General features: G+C 38.0%; 1 protein-coding gene across 1 annotated transcript in view; it reads left to right on the plus strand.

Annotated features, from left to right (window-relative positions):
* Nucleotides 1-11,811, plus strand: part of LOC143539311 (class V chitinase CHIT5a-like) — a 63,767-nt gene extending 51,956 nt beyond the window's left edge. Inside the window, exons 2-3 of the mRNA XM_077032657.1 lie at nt 10,447-11,490; nt 11,642-11,811. Of these exons, the coding sequence (XP_076888772.1) occupies nt 10,447-11,490; nt 11,642-11,661 (1,064 nt within the window). The 3' untranslated portion in view covers nt 11,662-11,811. The remainder of the gene's footprint in view (nt 1-10,446; nt 11,491-11,641) is intronic.
* The last annotated feature ends 7,235 nt before the right edge of the window (nt 11,812-19,046 follow it).

Raw genomic sequence — 19,046 nt, forward strand, 5'->3', positions numbered from 1 at the left:
AAAAAAATGGGATGTTACAATTCTTCCCTCCTTAGAGAGTTTTCGTACCCGAAACCTAGCTTATTCCTTGTAAAAAGGAACACTTCTTATATTCACACACTTTATCTAATCATTCTCTCCTTCTGAGTTATCCTTCTTACTCTCGACTTGCTGTCATCGAGTGGTGTTTATGTGTTTTAGCTATTAAGGCAGCTTGTCCATGAGGCCCTCGATGTACCAAGTCTCATCTCGTCTTCCCAAGGGGCCTTGTTATATATAATAATGCTAACGCCTAAGGCCGGCTTTATCACCACACAACTATTTATCATAACCAATATGCATTCGAGATAATTCATAAGTCATTCATACAAAATCACAAGAAATCACAAGTCATTCATAAAACATAAAAAGGAAATCATTCAAGCTTTCCAGAAAAACGTAGGTTCAAACTGTAACATAAAACACCCCTTAATCAACACTAACATAAAACAACTATGACAAGCCACTTATTCTCCTGCAACCTTCTCAGTAGCTGATAAACCATCCTTTCATGTGTCTCCCCTTCTTCCCTCCACCACTACGGCTTCTTCGCAATTTCTAGCTATGTGACCTGACTTACCACACTTGTAACATTTCTGGTCCTCAGTGCATTCACGAGAGATGTGTCCCTTCTTCCCGCATTGGTAGCACTGGTTTGGTCCAGCCTTGCATTCTCTCAAGTGCATTTTCCCGCACGCCTTGCACGTTTCTTTGCCTGCAATCTTTTGCGTCTTCTTCCCCACATACTCCACAACATCTGCAATCCGTTTGGTTCCTTTCCCTCCTTCCTTATCTTCCACTTCCACATCATCCACCGCCAGATCATCATAAACCACCTCTGCTAGCTCAACTGTAGACTCAAAGGTAGTAGGTTTGTTAGCCATGACTAACGTGCGGACCTTCTGGGGAAGCCCCCTGACGTAGAACTTGATCCATTTCGCCTCAGTGTTCACCATGTCAGGCACCAGCCTAGACATGCGGTTAAATTCAGTGGTGTACTCGCGGTGTGTCATCTTGCCCGCCATCAGATTCAGAAACTTCATCTCGGCCCTCTCAACCTCGGCATCAGCACAGAACCTTTTCATCACTAACTCCTTTAGGTCATTCCACCTCATTGCCTTAATCTCTTCTTGGGTCTTCCTTTGTTCCACAGTTTCCCACCAGTACATAGCCTCATCTCCAAATGACTGAGTGGCATAACCCACTGTTTGGTCGGCACGGAACTCGCTAATTCGGATAATCTTGTCCATAGTGGTTATCCATTGGAGAGTAGCGATTGCGTCTCCCAAACCGGTTAGCTTTGGTGGGTCACATCCTTTGAAGGACTTATAGTGTCACCCACCTCGGCCTCTCTTCCTGTCATCAACCTTCACAGATTGGTCTTCGCTCGTGTCACCCTTCTCCCCCTCATCATCTTTCTTACCATTCTCCCATGATTTCTTAGCAGTTCTTGCATGACTTCCAGCAGACTTCTCAAGATTCAAATTCTTCATGGCAGCTGCTACAGCTTGAACAATGGCATCTTGAACAGCAGGGTCAAGTTGATATCCTTCGTTGTTGCTCGGATTTCGATCAGCTGCACTTTCTTCTCCCCCGGTGTTAGTAGCTGATTCAACGGAAGGTTCTCGGACCATTCGAGGCCTACCACGACGTCCAGTGCGACCTCCCAGTCCAACAACTTTCCTAGCTCCAGCCATTCGTATTCTATAAGGAAACACAAATGTTATCATAGGAACTATTTAGCACATGATTCGTAAGGTAAGTAGTTAATGACATTCGCCAAGTGTAATTAACTATTTGCATTACTCCTCAGGTTCTACATACTTCCCTTTATGATTTCATTTGTGCTAGTTTCTACTTTTAAACAGTTAATCAATCAAACAATCAATCAATCCTATCCCTAACCTGCATATATCCTTCCTTTAATAATTAAGCGAACATCTTTACACATTATTTAACGTACTTATCGTTACTGAGCTTGCTTGAGTGACACATAGCTATCTTGAACTGACATCTTCTTTCTTTTCTTACTTAAATCTCATTCTCTGTTCGAGTCTAAGCATATAGGATGCTTAAATCTCTCGAACTTTGCTCTGATACCAACTTGTAAGGCCCCGAACTCGGTAACCCTACTTTAACGTCGGATTTACCCATAAACACAGTTCTTGCAATCAGAGTTAATTAAACTTTTGCGGATACGTTAACTTAAATCATTCGTTACAAAACATTAAATCTTTTCTTTGAAACCATGACATATTTAAAACATCATTTCTTCCGTCTTCAGAGGCCAACCGTTCAATCCATGTCATGTGCCATCCTCATGCTAGCTCTTTAATCTGCTCACCTATGTGCATACTAAAAGTCAGCTACGGTGAGTGAGTTCTAGTTAATCAAGAAACTTACCATACAACCATTACATGTATCATATACGTATCCTAAGACACATAGTCCACTGTCTAACCTGTTCACCTTACCGCTTAACCACTCAACTGCCCCCTAACCACTTAGCCACTTGTTTATGGAAGCACATGGATGCTTTCCCTCCCACGCACTCACGTTATGCCACTTATTAACGAAGGCACGTATAGGCTTTCCCTACCACGAACTCACGTTATGCCACTTTAATAACAAAGGAACGTATAGGCTTACCCTACCACGTACTATCATCATGCCGCTAACACCCTTACTAGACTCCTCTCCACTTCTATCACACTTTATTCTACTTGTCTACAGCACACTTCCTATCAATTCATCATCTACATAAAGCAAGTCACATCATAGCATTCATACACACTAATAACCACTTGGCAATCACTCTCCTTGACGATATGTGCAATATCCGAAGATCGTTCACACACCGAAAAGCATTCATAAATAACTTGTATATCATCTATAGCATACACTTACCACTTAAGGTAAGTGTATTCACACTTCACATCGAGTATGCACACAGCCCCAAGGAAATGGGGCTAGAAACTCACCTGAACGCGGTTATGTTCACCGTTTACAGTTATTCCTTTCTTTAGTTGTGCGCGACTAACGGTTTAATAAACACAATATTAAATACTGGTCTAGCCCTTCATATCGTCTACTTAGTTAATCTTACGTTTCTAAGCCGGTTTTACTTCATTGAATCTTTACTGGTTAGTTAGTCGTTATTCATTAACCTTTAAGGGTATCTTTCATAAATTAATAAAGTCCAAGGGCTATTTTGTAATTAAATCATTCTATCTTAAGTCCAGGGACCACTTCTGTCATTAGTTCAAAGTCTAATTCGTTATTCAGAACACAACCTGATTCGTTATTTGAACATAGCGAATTGGTGAATAACGAATCACCTGATTTGTTATCTTAACGTAACGAACTAGGTGAGTAACGAACTACTTGATTCGTTATCTTAACATAGCAAACTGGCTTCCTATAACGAACTGACTTTAACGAATGATCCTCACGAACTGCTTAACGAATTAAAGCTAGTTCGTTGTTCTTCCTTAGCGAATCAACATAACGAATTACCGTTAATTCGTTAATTCCCCACTAACGAATTAGGGTTAGGTCAGAGAATGTCAGAAACATTCTCTGACATGCTTAAATGCTCGCGCCGCCTTTCCGGCGCCGCAGTGCCGGAAAACCGGGCGGTGGCCGGAAATGCGTATTTTGCACCATTTTCACCGTTTTTCGTCCCGTTCGATCCGGATCTGAGCTAGGGTGATCCTTAAGCTCATCTTTTGACCGTTTATACCCGATTCCATCCGGATCTCGTGAATTTGACGGTTAAGGTGTCGGCTCGTCGTTTCGCGACTAGATCTAGCGGGTTTTGGTTCATACAATATCATACTATCATTACCTCGGGTCGGGATCGGTTTTCCTTCTTGGTTCGGCTAGAGAAAAGAGAGAAACTTGAGAGATATTAAGTGTGTGTGTGTGTGTTTTGGGTGGTGTATGGAATATGTGAAATGAATGGATTATTGAGTAATTTATGGTTTATATATTATGGATAATGGGCTTAAGCTCATGGTCTTTTATTTAATAACCCAAGTTCATCACCCATATTATTTAACCCAACACAAGCCCATCTCATAACATCAAATATTATTATTATATTAACCGAACGAAAAAAAATGGGATGTTACAAACGCTAAGTGCAGGCATTGGCACAGAACCAAGCTTGGGTTCTAAGGTGTTTTTGAAGTTTAACCAAGAAAGCAGTTATTTGTTTTTATTTTTAATTAAGTGCGACTTTTTGTGTTGTATGATCTATTTTTTAGTAATGCAACTTATGTGTGATTTTATACATTGCTTTCTTGTTAAATTAAAACATAGTTAAGTTATGCCTGGGTATGGAACCGGGTATGAAGCCAGGTTAGATAAGAACCTGGCATGACCAAACTGGGTACCAAACTGCAACCAGCTTGATCAAACACTGGTTTTGCTTGGCTGGCATACAAGTTGCCTAATATGGGAATAATTCTTGTGGTTGAAGTTGTTTCTAAGGCAAATTTAGAACAAAAATGATAATTCACAATATTTTGATTTTATATTCATACCATTTAACCTTACTGTATCACCAAACCATTTAACCTTACTGTATCACCAAACCATCTAAACCTAAAAGTTTCTCCAAACTTGATATGTTATGGAGGATGAATTTTGCAATTTACACTACACAAATTATGCAAAATTTGAATCCTTTGACGAAGAAAATCAAGTTTTCCAAGTTAATCTCAACAATAATTAGTTACCATTTGTAGCGTCGGTTTTTTTTAACGTTAATTTCATTAAAACTAGAAAGACGTTAGAAACTAAACTAGAGGTGCACATTATCGGGTTTTTTAAAAACTCGGAACCGGGTAGGAACCAGCTTGTTTGTATTCGGGTACAGAAAGAAACCGGTTCTAGTCAGGAACCGGACCCGACCCGGTGGAGAAATATGGGAACCCAGCGGAACCGGATAGGGTAGAAATCGAACCCGGGTTTTACGTAATAACCGGGTACACCGTTTTTTTAAATTTAAACCATTTGACCATTAGGAGCCGGTTCCAATGGCTATATAGCCGTTTTTGACCGTTGGAACCACATTTTTAACTATATTCAACTTACAAATATACTATAAATAGCAAGATGTTGTGTATAATTTGTTAAAACACTTTCAAAACTTTAAAACACTCTAAATCACAATTAAGCTTAAACCGACAAACAATGGCAAGTAACAACGATGTTGTTATAGTCATTGAAACAACATGATGCCCCGAGGTTTGGGTTCATTACGATTTGTGTGTCATGACCGACTCACAAGAGATGGGCCGGTGCAAGTACTGTTCCAAGTTTCTAAATGCGGGGTCGAACTCCACCCTTCGCAAGCATACCAATAAGTATTGCCGTGAGAACAAAAAAGTTTGGATGCCAAGAAAGCGGAAGTGGGAAGGTCGTCCGGCTCTACAACTCAAGCACCTACCGCCGCCGGTAACAACGCTTAATCGTTGTAGAACGCCGGATTAAAACGAAAAAACTTGTTTTTTATTTTAACTTGTTATGTTTAGTATCGTCATGTTTTAATAATATTTGTAATATGTGTTGTTTTTTATAATAAAATGTTTGTCATTATTGTAATCAACTGTTAGATCGGTAGAAAACTTTACTATAGAGGGGAGGAGGGGTAGAGGACGACCGAAATTGACTTGGGACGAGAGGATTAAGCGTGATTTGATAGACCTAAACCTCTCGGAGGACATGGTGGAGGATAGGAATTTTTGGAGAACTAGAATTAAAGTTAAGGATTTTTAGGAAGAAATGAATACCTTAGGGCTTATATTTCCCTTTTTTGGTCACACACCATAATGATATTCTCTTTACATATATATAGTATTTGAATTATTATTACTGTTATTATTAGTAGTATTATTAATTTTTATATTATTGTTGCACTTTGATTTCCTTAGTATTGCTTCAAAAACATATGTACTTTAGAGCTGAGGGTCTCTTTGGAAGCCACCTCTTTATTCCTTTGAATAGAGGTATGATGTGCCTACATCCCACCCTCCCCATACCCTATTTATAGCTTTGCTGTTTGTGAAACTTCACTGGGTATGATTGATTGATTGATTGATTGATTGAATTGAAAAAGTAACAACAACAAAAAATGACTAATAAGAAATAAAAATTACTAGTAATAAACAAAGCAAAACTAGTTAATAAACAAAGCAAAATATGTATTACTTGAAATTTGATCGTGTTACAAATTATTTTACTACAACAAATAAAAATTACAAGTCTTCTTAGTCTTCATCCTCGTCTTCTTCACCACCCGAACTCCCGGAAGAAAGCCCTTCCTCCACCTCCTCTTCGTAAATAGGACGCTCTATTGATATTTCGTCTTCAAAGTTTGCCTTGTGTTGTATACGATCCACCGCATCCAAATGATCCTTTACGCAAATACAAACCTCTAGAGACTCGGGGGGTTAGTTTTGTTTTTCGCATTGATAAAACCCTCCCACTAAGAGAAAAAACCAATTCAAAAGCAACCGTTGAGGCTTGGACGCTAAGCAAGTCACGAGTCATGGCGGATAGAATAGGAAATTCGTTTTGTTTTCCTTTCCACCAAGCCAAAATATCAATGTCGCGAATTTCGTCGACCATTGCGCCCTCAACATAGTTTGCTCCACTATATCAACCAAGTTCGCTAGTTGGTGTGTTTCCTCTTTGCCTCTTAGCGACCGATTCACGTACCGCATTCATCAAATTTATAAGTTTGTCGTAGCACGACTTACTTTTCGTTGTTTGCCTCACAAAAGACGACATTGCGCTTGGACCATAAAGTTGAACACAAAGTTAGAGTTCTAACAAAAAGTTAAACCAATTCTTTCAAGCACATTTTTTAAGAAGAGCAATTTTTTTCATAGAAAGCCCAATGATTTTATGTCCTCCATTGTGTTGACATAGCTAGCCGGTTTAGTTTAAAAGATGACTTGGTTCACTGTTTTCTAAATACACCAACACGTCGTAAGAATAAACCCAAATAACACCTGGTTCTTATTATATCCCAAATTGTAAGATTCATGAATTTTAAGCAAGTCGTGTATGAGAATAACTATCAAATGCCAAATTAACTAACGTTATAATGTCAAATGGCGCATAATGATTGTTCTATTTATGTCTTGCCTCTTTACATATCTGGATTAGGGATGAGCAAAATCGGTATCGGTACTGAGGGATGAGCAAAATCGGTATCTGTACCGTACCGGTACCGATACCGAAATCGGTACCGATTTCGTACCGTCGGTACCGAATCGGTACCAAAGTTTTAAGTTTCGGGATCGGTACCGGTACCGGTATTTCCCGATTTTTAACCCTCGATACCGGTACTATCCCGGTACCGGTACCGAACCGAATATTTCAGTGCCGGTACCGGTACCAAGAATTTCCAATTTTCGGGATCGGAAAAATCGGAATCGATACTGGTCGGTACCGGTACCGGTACCATCCTATGCACATCCATAATCTAGATGTTGTGTTGTACAGTTTTGAGCGGACGTAGGCCTAGATGTCATTTAATGTCTATACGAAGGTCTAAGGCAACTCGTAGACTGTAGACAAAGACGAGCAAAACAAAAGTTGACTTTCCAAAGACGATAACTCAAAGTTGACTTTTCACGTCTCAAGTTTTTAATGTAGCATCTTGTCATTTAATAAATATGTTACTTTAATTACAAGTGTTGAACAGTTAAATATATTAATTTTTTGAGCTATATATATATTTAATCCAAGAATAGATGAATTCTTCACTCCGTCCTACCTTGTGATCAATTTTATTTTTATGTCTAATATATTGTATTTGACTAAGAAACCATTATCCACATCCAAACATTTTTGGGGTCAAATTATTCTACAAAGTATAATGAAAATAAAAAGTGTGAGAAGACATAAATAATTAATATGTGTCAAATGAGGACCATAAAAAAATGGTATAAAGATAAATGTACACATTTTCTCTCCTCACATGCAATGCACATGTTAATACCCCCATCATTTTAGAACGTTTATAACTTTTTCGTATGATATTTTTTTTTAAATCATTATAATAACAAGCATTTTTTTATCTTTAATATGAGTATGATTTTTGTTATATAAAATTTAAAACAAAAATCACGTCATTGTGTCTTTTCGCACACCATTGTGTCTTTTTCGCTTATCATTGTGTCTTTTTTCGTCATGTCTTTTCGGTTATCATTGTGTCTTTTTTCGTCATTGTGTCTTTTCGCACTTCATTGTGTCTTTTCGCTTATCATTGTGTCTTTTTTCGTCATTGTGTCTTTTCACACACCATTGTATCTTTTCGCTTATCATTGTGTCTTTTTTTCGTCATTGTGTCTTTTCGCACACCATTGTGTCTTTTCGCTTATCATTGTGTCTTTTTTCGTCATTGTGTCTTTTCACACACCATTGTATCTTTTCGCTTATCATTGTGTCTTTTTTCGTCATTGTGTCTTTTCGCACACCATTGTGTCTTTTCGCTTATAATTGTGTCTTTTTTATTCATTGTGTCTTTTCGCACACCATTGTGTCTTTTCGCTTATCATTGTGTCTTTTTCATCATTGTGTCTTTTTTTTCATTGTGTCTTTTCGCACACCATTGTGTCTCGCTTATCATCGTGTCTTTTTTCGTCATTGTGTCTTTTTTCTTTCATTGTGTCTTTTCGCACACCATTGTGTCTTTTCGCTTATCATTGTGTCTTTTTTCGCCATTGTGTCTTTTCGCACACCATTGTGTCCTTTTTTCGCTATTAATACATGTTATACAATAACTTGAAACGTAAAACACAATGGTGAATACGTATAAAACAATGACCTAAAACGTAAGACTCAATGACGAATACATATAACACAATGGCCTAAAACGTAACACACAATGGTGAATATATATAATACAATGACTTGAAATGTAAAACACAATGGAAACAACATATTACAAAATGAACAACAAAAAAACACAATTAAAAAACCCATTAATTTTTATTTTTTTATATATAAAATATGATACTCATATTAAAGATAAAAAAAACGTTTATTATTATAGTGAATTTTTTTTTTAAAATAATTTCGTATGAAAAAGTTATGGACATTTTAAAATGATGGGGAATTGGCATGTGCCTTGCATGTGGAGGAAGAAAGTCAGCAAATGTGAGTCATTACCTTAATGCCCTTTTCATCAATTTTTATTTATTAAATTAATCTTAACCATTCAAATCTAAGATCAATAGACTGGATTCCTTCTCACCCTTCTCATTTTTGTTTTCCTTTGTATTTTAACTTTACCCAACACTTTGGTACCACTAGAACAAAGGCTTTTGTGTTTTGCAGTCGCGTATAAAAGTCGATGACGTTCCCGAAACTAATAATTAAACATTGACGACTTGGTCAGTACATTCCCTTGGATTGGTTTCATGCATTCTTTATAACTCCTACTCCTGACCTAAAATATTTAATATGACAATTACAACTATAAAAAACACACACTTGTTATTTTATAAGGGGGGAGGGGTGGTGGATGTGGTGGCATCCCTCATCACACACCCCACCCAATCAAATTGTGTCACATCACCAACCCCAAATCCATCACATGTGATGGTTTTTTTACTAGGGGTGGTGGTGTGGTGTGGTGGTGTGTGATGGAATTTTTTTGTTTTTTTTTTGCAAGATTAAATGTTACAAAGATAAATACATAAATAAAAACCGACAAAAAAATGGTTGATATAGGCCTCGTCACGTTTCCGCCAACTTAACCGACTTTTATATAATTTTTATAGCATTCAAAAGTTCAAGGTTTAATTCGTAAATTATTCTAAATTCTGTTTAAAAGATATGTGAAAGTTAAGGGGTTAAATGTATAAATTGTATTTAAAATATAATAATAATAATAATAATAATAATAATAATAATACTAACAAAACGCAGCAGTAGCACCCTTCTTCCCTGTTCTTACACTCCTTCTTCCCTGTTTTTTTTTCCGGTGACCCCACACACACACACACTTCCCAACGGCTACTTCCATCTCGCAACAGTCATTTTTTCTTCGAAAGCCCCACAATCACCCTCCATCACTTGCGTGATGGCCATCACGCAACATTTCCATCACACGCGTGATAGCCCACCGGCGGCGGTGTTGAGTGGTGCCATCACGCGTGATGGATCTCCTTCACGCGGTGCCCCGTCCCCCTAAGTAGCTTATAGTTTTGCCCTAGTGTGGGTGTGGCATATTATTATTATTATTATTACAGTTTTGACTCTTTAAAACATAGTTGATCGATCGGCCTAATTCTTATTGAGTAAAAAATTTCCAACTTGTAAATATATTCAACAAAAAGTTATATTATTTTTGTTTTAAATGAACTGAAATAGTCACTCCCTCCCTACGATCCTGAAAGCTCCAAGCCTTTTTTGTTGTGATCACCATGGCCGGCCCAAACAGAGGCGGTTATTGGCCTTCATGGTCTGCAAATGAATTGCCACCAGCCAATATTGAAACCTCTTTTTTCACTCATGTTTACTATGCTTTTCTGTCACCAAATGAAGCCGCATTCGAGTTAACAGTCGACAACCCAGCGTTGCTCACAGACTTCACCACCGCCCTTCACCGAAAGAATCCACCTGTCAAGACGTTGCTTTCCATTGGAGGTGCCTCACAGGATGCATCAGCCATCTTTCCCCGCATGGCCTCGGCCCAAGACTCAAGGGACCGTTTCATTCGTTCCACCATACAAGTGGCGCGGGAGTTCAACTTTGACGGCCTTGACTTTGATTGGGAACTTCCCCAAACGCAACCGGACATGGAAAACTTTGGCCTCTTGCTTGATGAGTGGCGTGCGGCGGTCAACGAAGAAGCCGAGTTGACTTGTAAGCCACGGCTTCTTCTTTCAGCCGCCACATATTATAAGCAGGTGATTCCTTATGACGTTGTTCATTCGTATCCGGTGGAATCCATAAATAGGAACTTGGATTGGATAAATGCAATGTGTTATGATTATCACGGATCCTGGGATGTGACGCCAACGGGGACCCTAGCCGCGTTATATGATCCAAATGGCGATATTAGCACAAGGGACGGGCTACAATCATGGATGGACGCTGGGTTACAACAGGAAAAGCTGGTGATGGGGTTGCCATTATATGGTCGAACGTGGGAATTACAGGATCCAGCGGTATATGGTATTGGAGCCCCGGCTGTAGGCTTGGGACCGGGGGATGAGGGAGCGATGGCTTACTCGGAAGTGCAAGAGTTGAATGCCCAAAAGAATGCGATGGTGGTGTTTGACGAGCCGACCGTATCTTACTATTCTGTTGCGGGAACCTCTTGGATTAGTTACGATGATGTTAAATCAATAGAAAGAAAAATACAGTATGCAGATGCGCTTGATATAGGAGGATATTTCTTTTGGGCGGTTAACGGTGATCAAGATTGGAGAATCTCCCGACTAGGTACACATTCAGTTTTATCATTTTCTTCCACTAGTATATATAATATTCAAATATATATGATGTTAATCATTCGATCTTCCTTAATATTAATCCATCGAAAGATGAAATCTTAACCACGTACAATGGTCTTTTTTGGTATCTATGCATGCAGCTTCGGAGACATGGAATTAATTGAAAACCCGAGTGCTACGGGACCGGAGGAGTGGAATGAAATCTGCTTCATCTTATTAATTTCTTTGCCTGCCTGCTTGTTTGTTTGTTTGTTTGTATGTTTGAGTGATTGTAGATTATGTGTTTACAAAACCCTAAACTGTATGTGTGTCTTGACTCTTGATGATTCTAAATATTTCTTGTAAAGTTTGGTTGTCGTTTGAAGAATATTTAATTGAAATATACACGGCCAACTTCATTTGTTTTATTACAATTATGTGTTTACAAATTAACCAACCCCCCCCCCCCCCCCCTTTCTCTCTCATCTCTTTTTTTATGTCAATTCACAACTCAACCCAATTTGAACAAGCAAGCATATAATGAATCGGACAAGTGTATAGCCAAATCAACACCAATGTTTTTCAAATACACGCATCAAAATCTATTTGGATATTATTTTAACTACTAACATTATGTACTAAATGAGGTTAGTCATGACTCATGACCTCAACCGTGAATCGAAAACGTTTTAAAAAAAAGTGAATAACCGTCTACTTGAGCTCAGTTGATTTAAGAACACCTTACTAGCTACTTGTGAAATTACCGATACGCGTTAATATGTCGGTATGATAAAGGAGGTATTGTTGATCTTAAAGGACATTTTGGAGGAGATCATGAGGCAATGGACTAAAGAGTATAGTCTAAAATTATCTTTAACCCTCCCCCCCCCCCCCCCCAACCCCCCCCATCTTCCAAGCTGTAGATTATGCAACTTGGATCAAAGACTGGCAGGTTGTGTGGATGACAATCATTTGGTGAGAATGTCCACAAGCTAAGGCCATGTGTAGTGGGCGCCGATTTGGACGAATTTTGGGCGCGAACACCCCCCACCCCCACCCGCGCGATAAGTGGGCGAAAAGGGGCGGGGGCAGGGTGTTAATTTCGCCGAGATGTGAAGAAAATAATATTATTATATTAATATGACCGTTGCAACAGTCAAATATATAAAAAAATCAATTAATTAAAACAATATATATATATATATAAACATACACCCTTCTTCTCCATTTTATACACAATTCATACCCAAATTCTTACAAAAAATTAGCAAAATGAATCCTAGAAACAACCCGAACCAACCGAACTACCAATTCTCTACTTTCGGTCAAACGTATGGTTCACAACCGAACCATCCGAACTTACAATGGAACCCGTTGAACCAACCGAGCTATCCGTTTCAATTTTTCGACCCAAACCTAAACATGTACGCCAACTATCTCAGCCCCCAAAACTCAATGTCGGCGTTCGGGTCTACACCACCGGAGTCGGAGCCGGTGATGGTGCCGAAGACGCAAACGACACGGGCTTCCGGTTCAAGCAAAAAGTCGACCCGTAAACACAAAAAGAAACAACCGGGGGAGCCGATGGCGCAACGTGATTCATACAAGCATTGGAGCGAGGAGGAGGTGGCCCTCGCAAGGGCTTGGATCGTCATTTCAGAGGATCCCAACGTCGGTAAGTTTTTTAATATTAAGTATTTATTAAAAATGTATTTAGTGTTTATTAAAATGTATATAATTGTGACAAATAATTTTAATTTGTAGCTAACTTTCAAGCCACCGGGATATTGGAAGAAAGTATTTGAAGCTTGGCTCGCGATAACCGATAAACCCGAAGACTACTGGGGAAGAGAAGCGGTTCAAGCCCACTGGAAGGGGCTTAACGCCGATTGTCAAAAATTTGCCGGGATAATTAACCGGTTGCAAGGGGCCGGCTGGCGTAACGGGCATAACGACAGTGACATTATAGCTCAAGCCTTGAGCGACTTTCGAGCTCAAGGCCAAACTTTTGAGCTGCCCGGGAAACCGTTCAAGTATTTGAATTGTTGGAAAAAAACTACGCGATTGCGCGAAATGGAGCGGGGCACAAACCGTTCCCGTCGCCCGACGAGCCGGTTCATCTCGGCTTTCAAAAAAGTCGAAGACATCGTCTTCGACAAATCCGAGCACACCAAGTACACCCTCCGATGCTCGTAGCTTCTTCCTGGACGACACGATTTATTTAGCCGACGATGTTAATATAGCCGACGACGAAGAAGTAGAGGAATTGCCTCGATCACGCGGGAGATCGAGAAAAAATAAGGGGGAAGGCTCGTCGTCAACACGATTCAATACGGCGCCCAATGAAATAAACGAGTTGGTCGGTCGTTTGGAAAAAAATGCCACGGAAATAGGAAAGGACCTTCGAGCATCCAACAAACAACAAGAAAAGCTTAACCAGACGTTGGAATTACGTCAAAAGAAAGAAGACTACGAATCCCTCAGAGCGGAGGTGTCACACCCCGACCAAAGGCGGCAGAACATGCCGGGGTACAACGGATTGCCCAAGAACACATGACACTATTAAAGTAACAATATTTAATCAACTCATTAATTTCATTCAATCATCAAAGTAACACACATTGTTCATACAAATAAACACCAAAATATAATAAATAGATATTGTTCATTCTTCAAATAACCTAGCCGTATCAAAATAGAATGACGTCTTCGAACTCCAACTCAAGTAATAATTAAACCTGTAACAATGCATAAAATAATATTTGTCAGCACGTATGTTGGTGAGCAATTTCATAGTTTGAGTATATATAATATGAGCGAAATCCACAAACGTATATGAGACTATAAATAAAAGCATCAATCGTGGTATATAAAACATATGTAAATGAGGATCATTTCTAATCGGTAACAACTGACATACTTGGATAATGAGGCCCTATTCACTAGCACAAGGCTAAGTAGTTAGGGGAGCGTATGATCATACTTAATGAGGCCCAACAACAACTTAAAAATAAACACTCATGCACGTAAAGCATATGAGACATATAACACACAAAAGAGCAAGTATTCTAAGTATCATACACCCTAATGTTTGTGGTTTGAGAAATGTGTATAATAAATCATTCTTGTTTTGAATAAGTATGCATGTTACCCCCAAAATATAAAAGTGAAAACGGGGGATGAAATGTACTCACGTTAACTAAGTAACTTGAAAGATTGATTCGTGAATAATCGGAGATCGGGTTAACGATCAAGACCTAGATTAAACGGGTCTTAAGTTAGTAGGTAGTCTTGGAAGAGTTTAAAGTAAAATATGACAAGTAAAGTAAATAAATGAAGTTTATGGTTTAAAATTGTAAATATTTGGGAAATTAAAGACATGTTCTAAAAAGTAAGTTTACTCGAAATCGGGTCTTGGTATTTCATTCATAAATATTACTTAACCTATGTTAAGTAACTTATGTGGGTTATAATGCACTATTGCAAGACCCTTGGTTATAAAAATACCAAAGCAAGGTTATAATCGAGTGTTCGGATTTGTCAATTTGGGTCTAGATAATTAACTAAACTCAAAGTCAACTTTCCAAAATGTTTTGAGATAACTCAATAAAATCAAAAAGACTTAACCAAGTATATAGTTTTATTGTGAAGAACCTTAACGTCCGTTAAGCGAGTATTTGGTTTCACCGGTCCAAACTTGTTATAAGATCAAGTTGGATTCCGACACACCAAGTATGTTAATAAAATAACTTAAAATTAGTTTAAAATACATTCTTAAAGAAAAGATGAGTTTTGGTGGCCAAAAACACACTTGTGTGTCTTAAGCAAGTGAACTCGGTTTAGTTCGGTTTTGGTTCGGTCCTTGACTCGGAATGATACCAAGGATGATTGCCACATACCCAAATACCATAGAACTATAAAAATGATTTTTAGAAGTTATAATATTCAAATCTTACATAAACATGTTTATTTAACTATTTTAAACAAAAACTAGTAAACAAAACTATTTAAAACAAAACTAGTAAAAAAGAGTTCGATCTTGATTCGGGTCTCAACTCGGGATAAAACCGAGGCGAGTGACTTCATACCCAATACCATGAAACTCTTTAAATATGAATTAGAAACTAAACTACTTACAATATAAACAAGACTAGTAAAGCATTAAAGGAAAATTGTATAATCAAGAACTACAATGAGTCCTCCATGAAGCCTTGCCTTATAGCATATCACCTCAACCGACCATGACCGGAAAAGATAAAAGCTGAAGGAAACAAGAGGTGCATATTATATATATGTTGTACCACAAGATATGAATTAGTAAGTAACAAAACAAAAATTAAATAAGGTTGTTGCTTGATTATTATGAACCTTGAAGGTTTGAGAATGGTGTTCTTAGTTTGAAAGAGAAAGAAGATGAAACGAGCAAAGAGAAATGAAGAGGATAAGCTTGTATATATAGGGTAGTAGTCAAATTTGTTTTCCTTGTTTTATATCAAGAGTTTCATGTGTTTAAAAGGGTTGAACAAATCAAACAATACAAACAAACAACCAAATTCCGAAAATAAGTGAGCTGGTGGGACTAGGCCACGCGCGACCGGCTTCTCCCCTTGGTCCGCACGGCGCCTTCTGGGGGGGCTGGTCCAGTTTGGTTCGCGAATCGTTTCGGGTCGTTTTCGAGTCGTTTTAGGCGTTTTAAAGTGTTTTAAAGACCATTAAAAGGTGTTTTCGAAATCCGAAAAGTGTGAGATGATTATGAAACATAAAAACCCATTATTTTATATTATCGAAATATTCGGTTTACAAATCGGGTCGGGTTTTGATACAAATACAAAAAGAACCGAAAATGACGAATGTTACAGGATGGGTTTTACGAGGAAGCCGCATTATTGTTTCAACGACGACGTGAAAAAATGCGCGAATATTACGGATATTAGTATGTTTTTTAGTTATGTTTTTTTTACTTTAGTTATGTTTTTTTATATTTTTATTTATGTATTTTTTTTAGTTATGTTTTTTTTGTATTTCTTTTTAATTTTAATGCATTTTTATTTAATTATTTAAATAAAATAAGTTTTAATTGTTTAGTTTAATTATAAAAAATAATAAAAAAAAGATATTGTGGGCCCAACTTGGAGCCCCTACACCATTACACCCTAAAAATAAATTCTCACTCTTTGCTGACTTGGCGCCACGTTTCGCAATTCGCCCTCATTTGTAGCCCCTCCACTACGCATAGCCGAACCATAAGGCTATGTGTAGTGGAGGGGTTACAAATTAGGCGAATTGCGACACGTGGCGCCCAGTCAGCAAAGGGTAGGAATTTGTTTTTGGGGTGTAATGGTGTTGTAGGCTAATATATATATACCACACACAAACATATATAATAATATAAATATATATACATACATACAATACACACACAACACACATACATCACAGGTGATAAAAAGTTCTCGCCACCGCCCAAATCGCCCACGGGGGCGGTGTTGTCGCCCCAATCCGTCGCCCACTACGCTTACCCTAAGAGACCAAGCCAAAATCATATTTCAAATCAAATGTAGATTATTTGGTGCGCTGATGAAAGATGAGATTAGCCATCAAATACATAGGACAAATGTTGTCACACCATAGAGCAAGTCAACTCGAAAGATATTTGTAGCTCATGCATCAATGAGACAATGGCATATAATCCATCTGATCTCAGCAACATGAGAAGAGCATGATATACAGCCTCAGCCTCAGTACTAGAGTGGGCAATAATGTGGTACATTTTGAAACTCTAACTCATAAGGTTGGAACTAAGGACGACACAACTACCGATAATCGAACGACAATCATCAGGGAAACCGGCCCAAACAACCTCAGCATATGCATGGATGGTTGTAGAGGAACAAGAGACAGTGAATCCATGAATAAAAGTTCCCTAAAGATACCTCCAAAATCCCCTTGACTTCTAACATGTGTTGATCAGTGGGTTTATAACGAAATTTGTTGACATCACACTATAAAAAAAAATCCATTTAGCGGCACACATTTGTAATGTCATTTAGCTTTTATGCCACTAATTTAGGTTTTTAATGACACTTTATGTATGCCACATTTGCTTAACACATACTTTAGCGGCACTTAGTTTCAGTGGCACTAATATATGATTTTAGTGGCACTTTGTGTATGCCACTAAAAACCTAGTGTCACACGTTTTTAATAGAATCTAATTTTTATGCCACTAATTTAGTTTTTTAATGACACTTTGTGTATTCCATATTGCTTAGCACACATTTCTTGTGGCACTAAGTTTCAGTGGCACTAATTTATGATTTTAGTAGCACTTTGTGTATGCCACTAATAAAATATTGTCACACGTTTTTAATGGCCCTTAGTTTTTATGCCACTAATTTAGGTTTTCAATGGCACTTCGTGTATATCATATTTACTTAGCACACATTTTTTGTGTCACTTAGTTTTAGTGGCACTAATTTATGATGTTAGTCAAACTTCGTGTATGTCACTAAAAATCTAGTGTCACACCTTTTTAATGACATTTAGTTTTTGTGTCACTAATTTATTTTTAATGTCACTTTGTGTATGCCACTAAAAATCTAGTGTCACGCCTTTTTAATTGCATTTAGGTTTTGTACCACCAATTAAGGTTTAGGTTTTTAATGTAACTTTGTGTATGCCACTAAAAATCTAGTGTCACACCTTTTTAATAATATTTAGGTTTTGTGCCACCAATTTAGGTTTTTAATGGTACTTTGTGTACCTCGCTATTTACCCTCTAAATATGTTCATCTAAGGTTTAGCTTGGTTTAAAACCCAACTAAGTACAACATATTATAAAAAATAAATTTAATGGTACATAATAGAGGTGGAAATCGGGTCATGTGTTCGAACCGGTTCGGGTTGCAAACCGAATCGGTTCGATTAACTTTGGTCAAAATCGGTTTGAGGAGAAACTAGTTCGGGTCATAAACCGGTTTTGGTGGAAAATATTCAAACTCAGTATAAATCAATTTGAATATGTTATGTTCGGGTATACAAACTAGTGATTTGGTCGGTTCGAAATCAGATTGAGTAGACTCGGGTCGGGTTGCGATTCCGTTTCGGTTAAACCATCTAATTATCTTTTTATTCATAACTATTCCTCGGCGAGTCGCCATATAAGTCACTCTCTCCCCAATATTTTAATATTTTAACCAAACAAACTAACAACTTCCACTCACGCACATCATCTCAGCCACCGATCCACACAAATGTACCAAAAGCTGAAACCGCCATCAACCACCACGAAAACCCTATGGTTCAATTACACCGCCACCAAGTTTGATTACCTCCTCCACTGCTACAACAAAATTCAACCGAAGGTTAGGCTTTCGCTCAATGATAACTTCAAAATTCAAGTGGTACTTTGATGTTCGTTCTCGTCGTCGGACCTCTACAGCTCGTCTCGTTTCCTTCAATTCGAGTAAGTTTTTGATTTGTTTAATTTGACCTAATTAACTGATACATGCTTGTTATATGTTGAGATTACTTTATTAAGTTCACTTTACTTATCGTTTTTGATAT

Source organism: Bidens hawaiensis, unplaced genomic scaffold (assembly GCF_021521415.1).
Source record: "Bidens hawaiensis isolate Kalapana, Puna unplaced genomic scaffold, B.hawaiensis_p1.1 tig00000783_1, whole genome shotgun sequence".
Classification (NCBI taxonomy): domain Eukaryota; kingdom Viridiplantae; phylum Streptophyta; class Magnoliopsida; order Asterales; family Asteraceae; genus Bidens; species Bidens hawaiensis.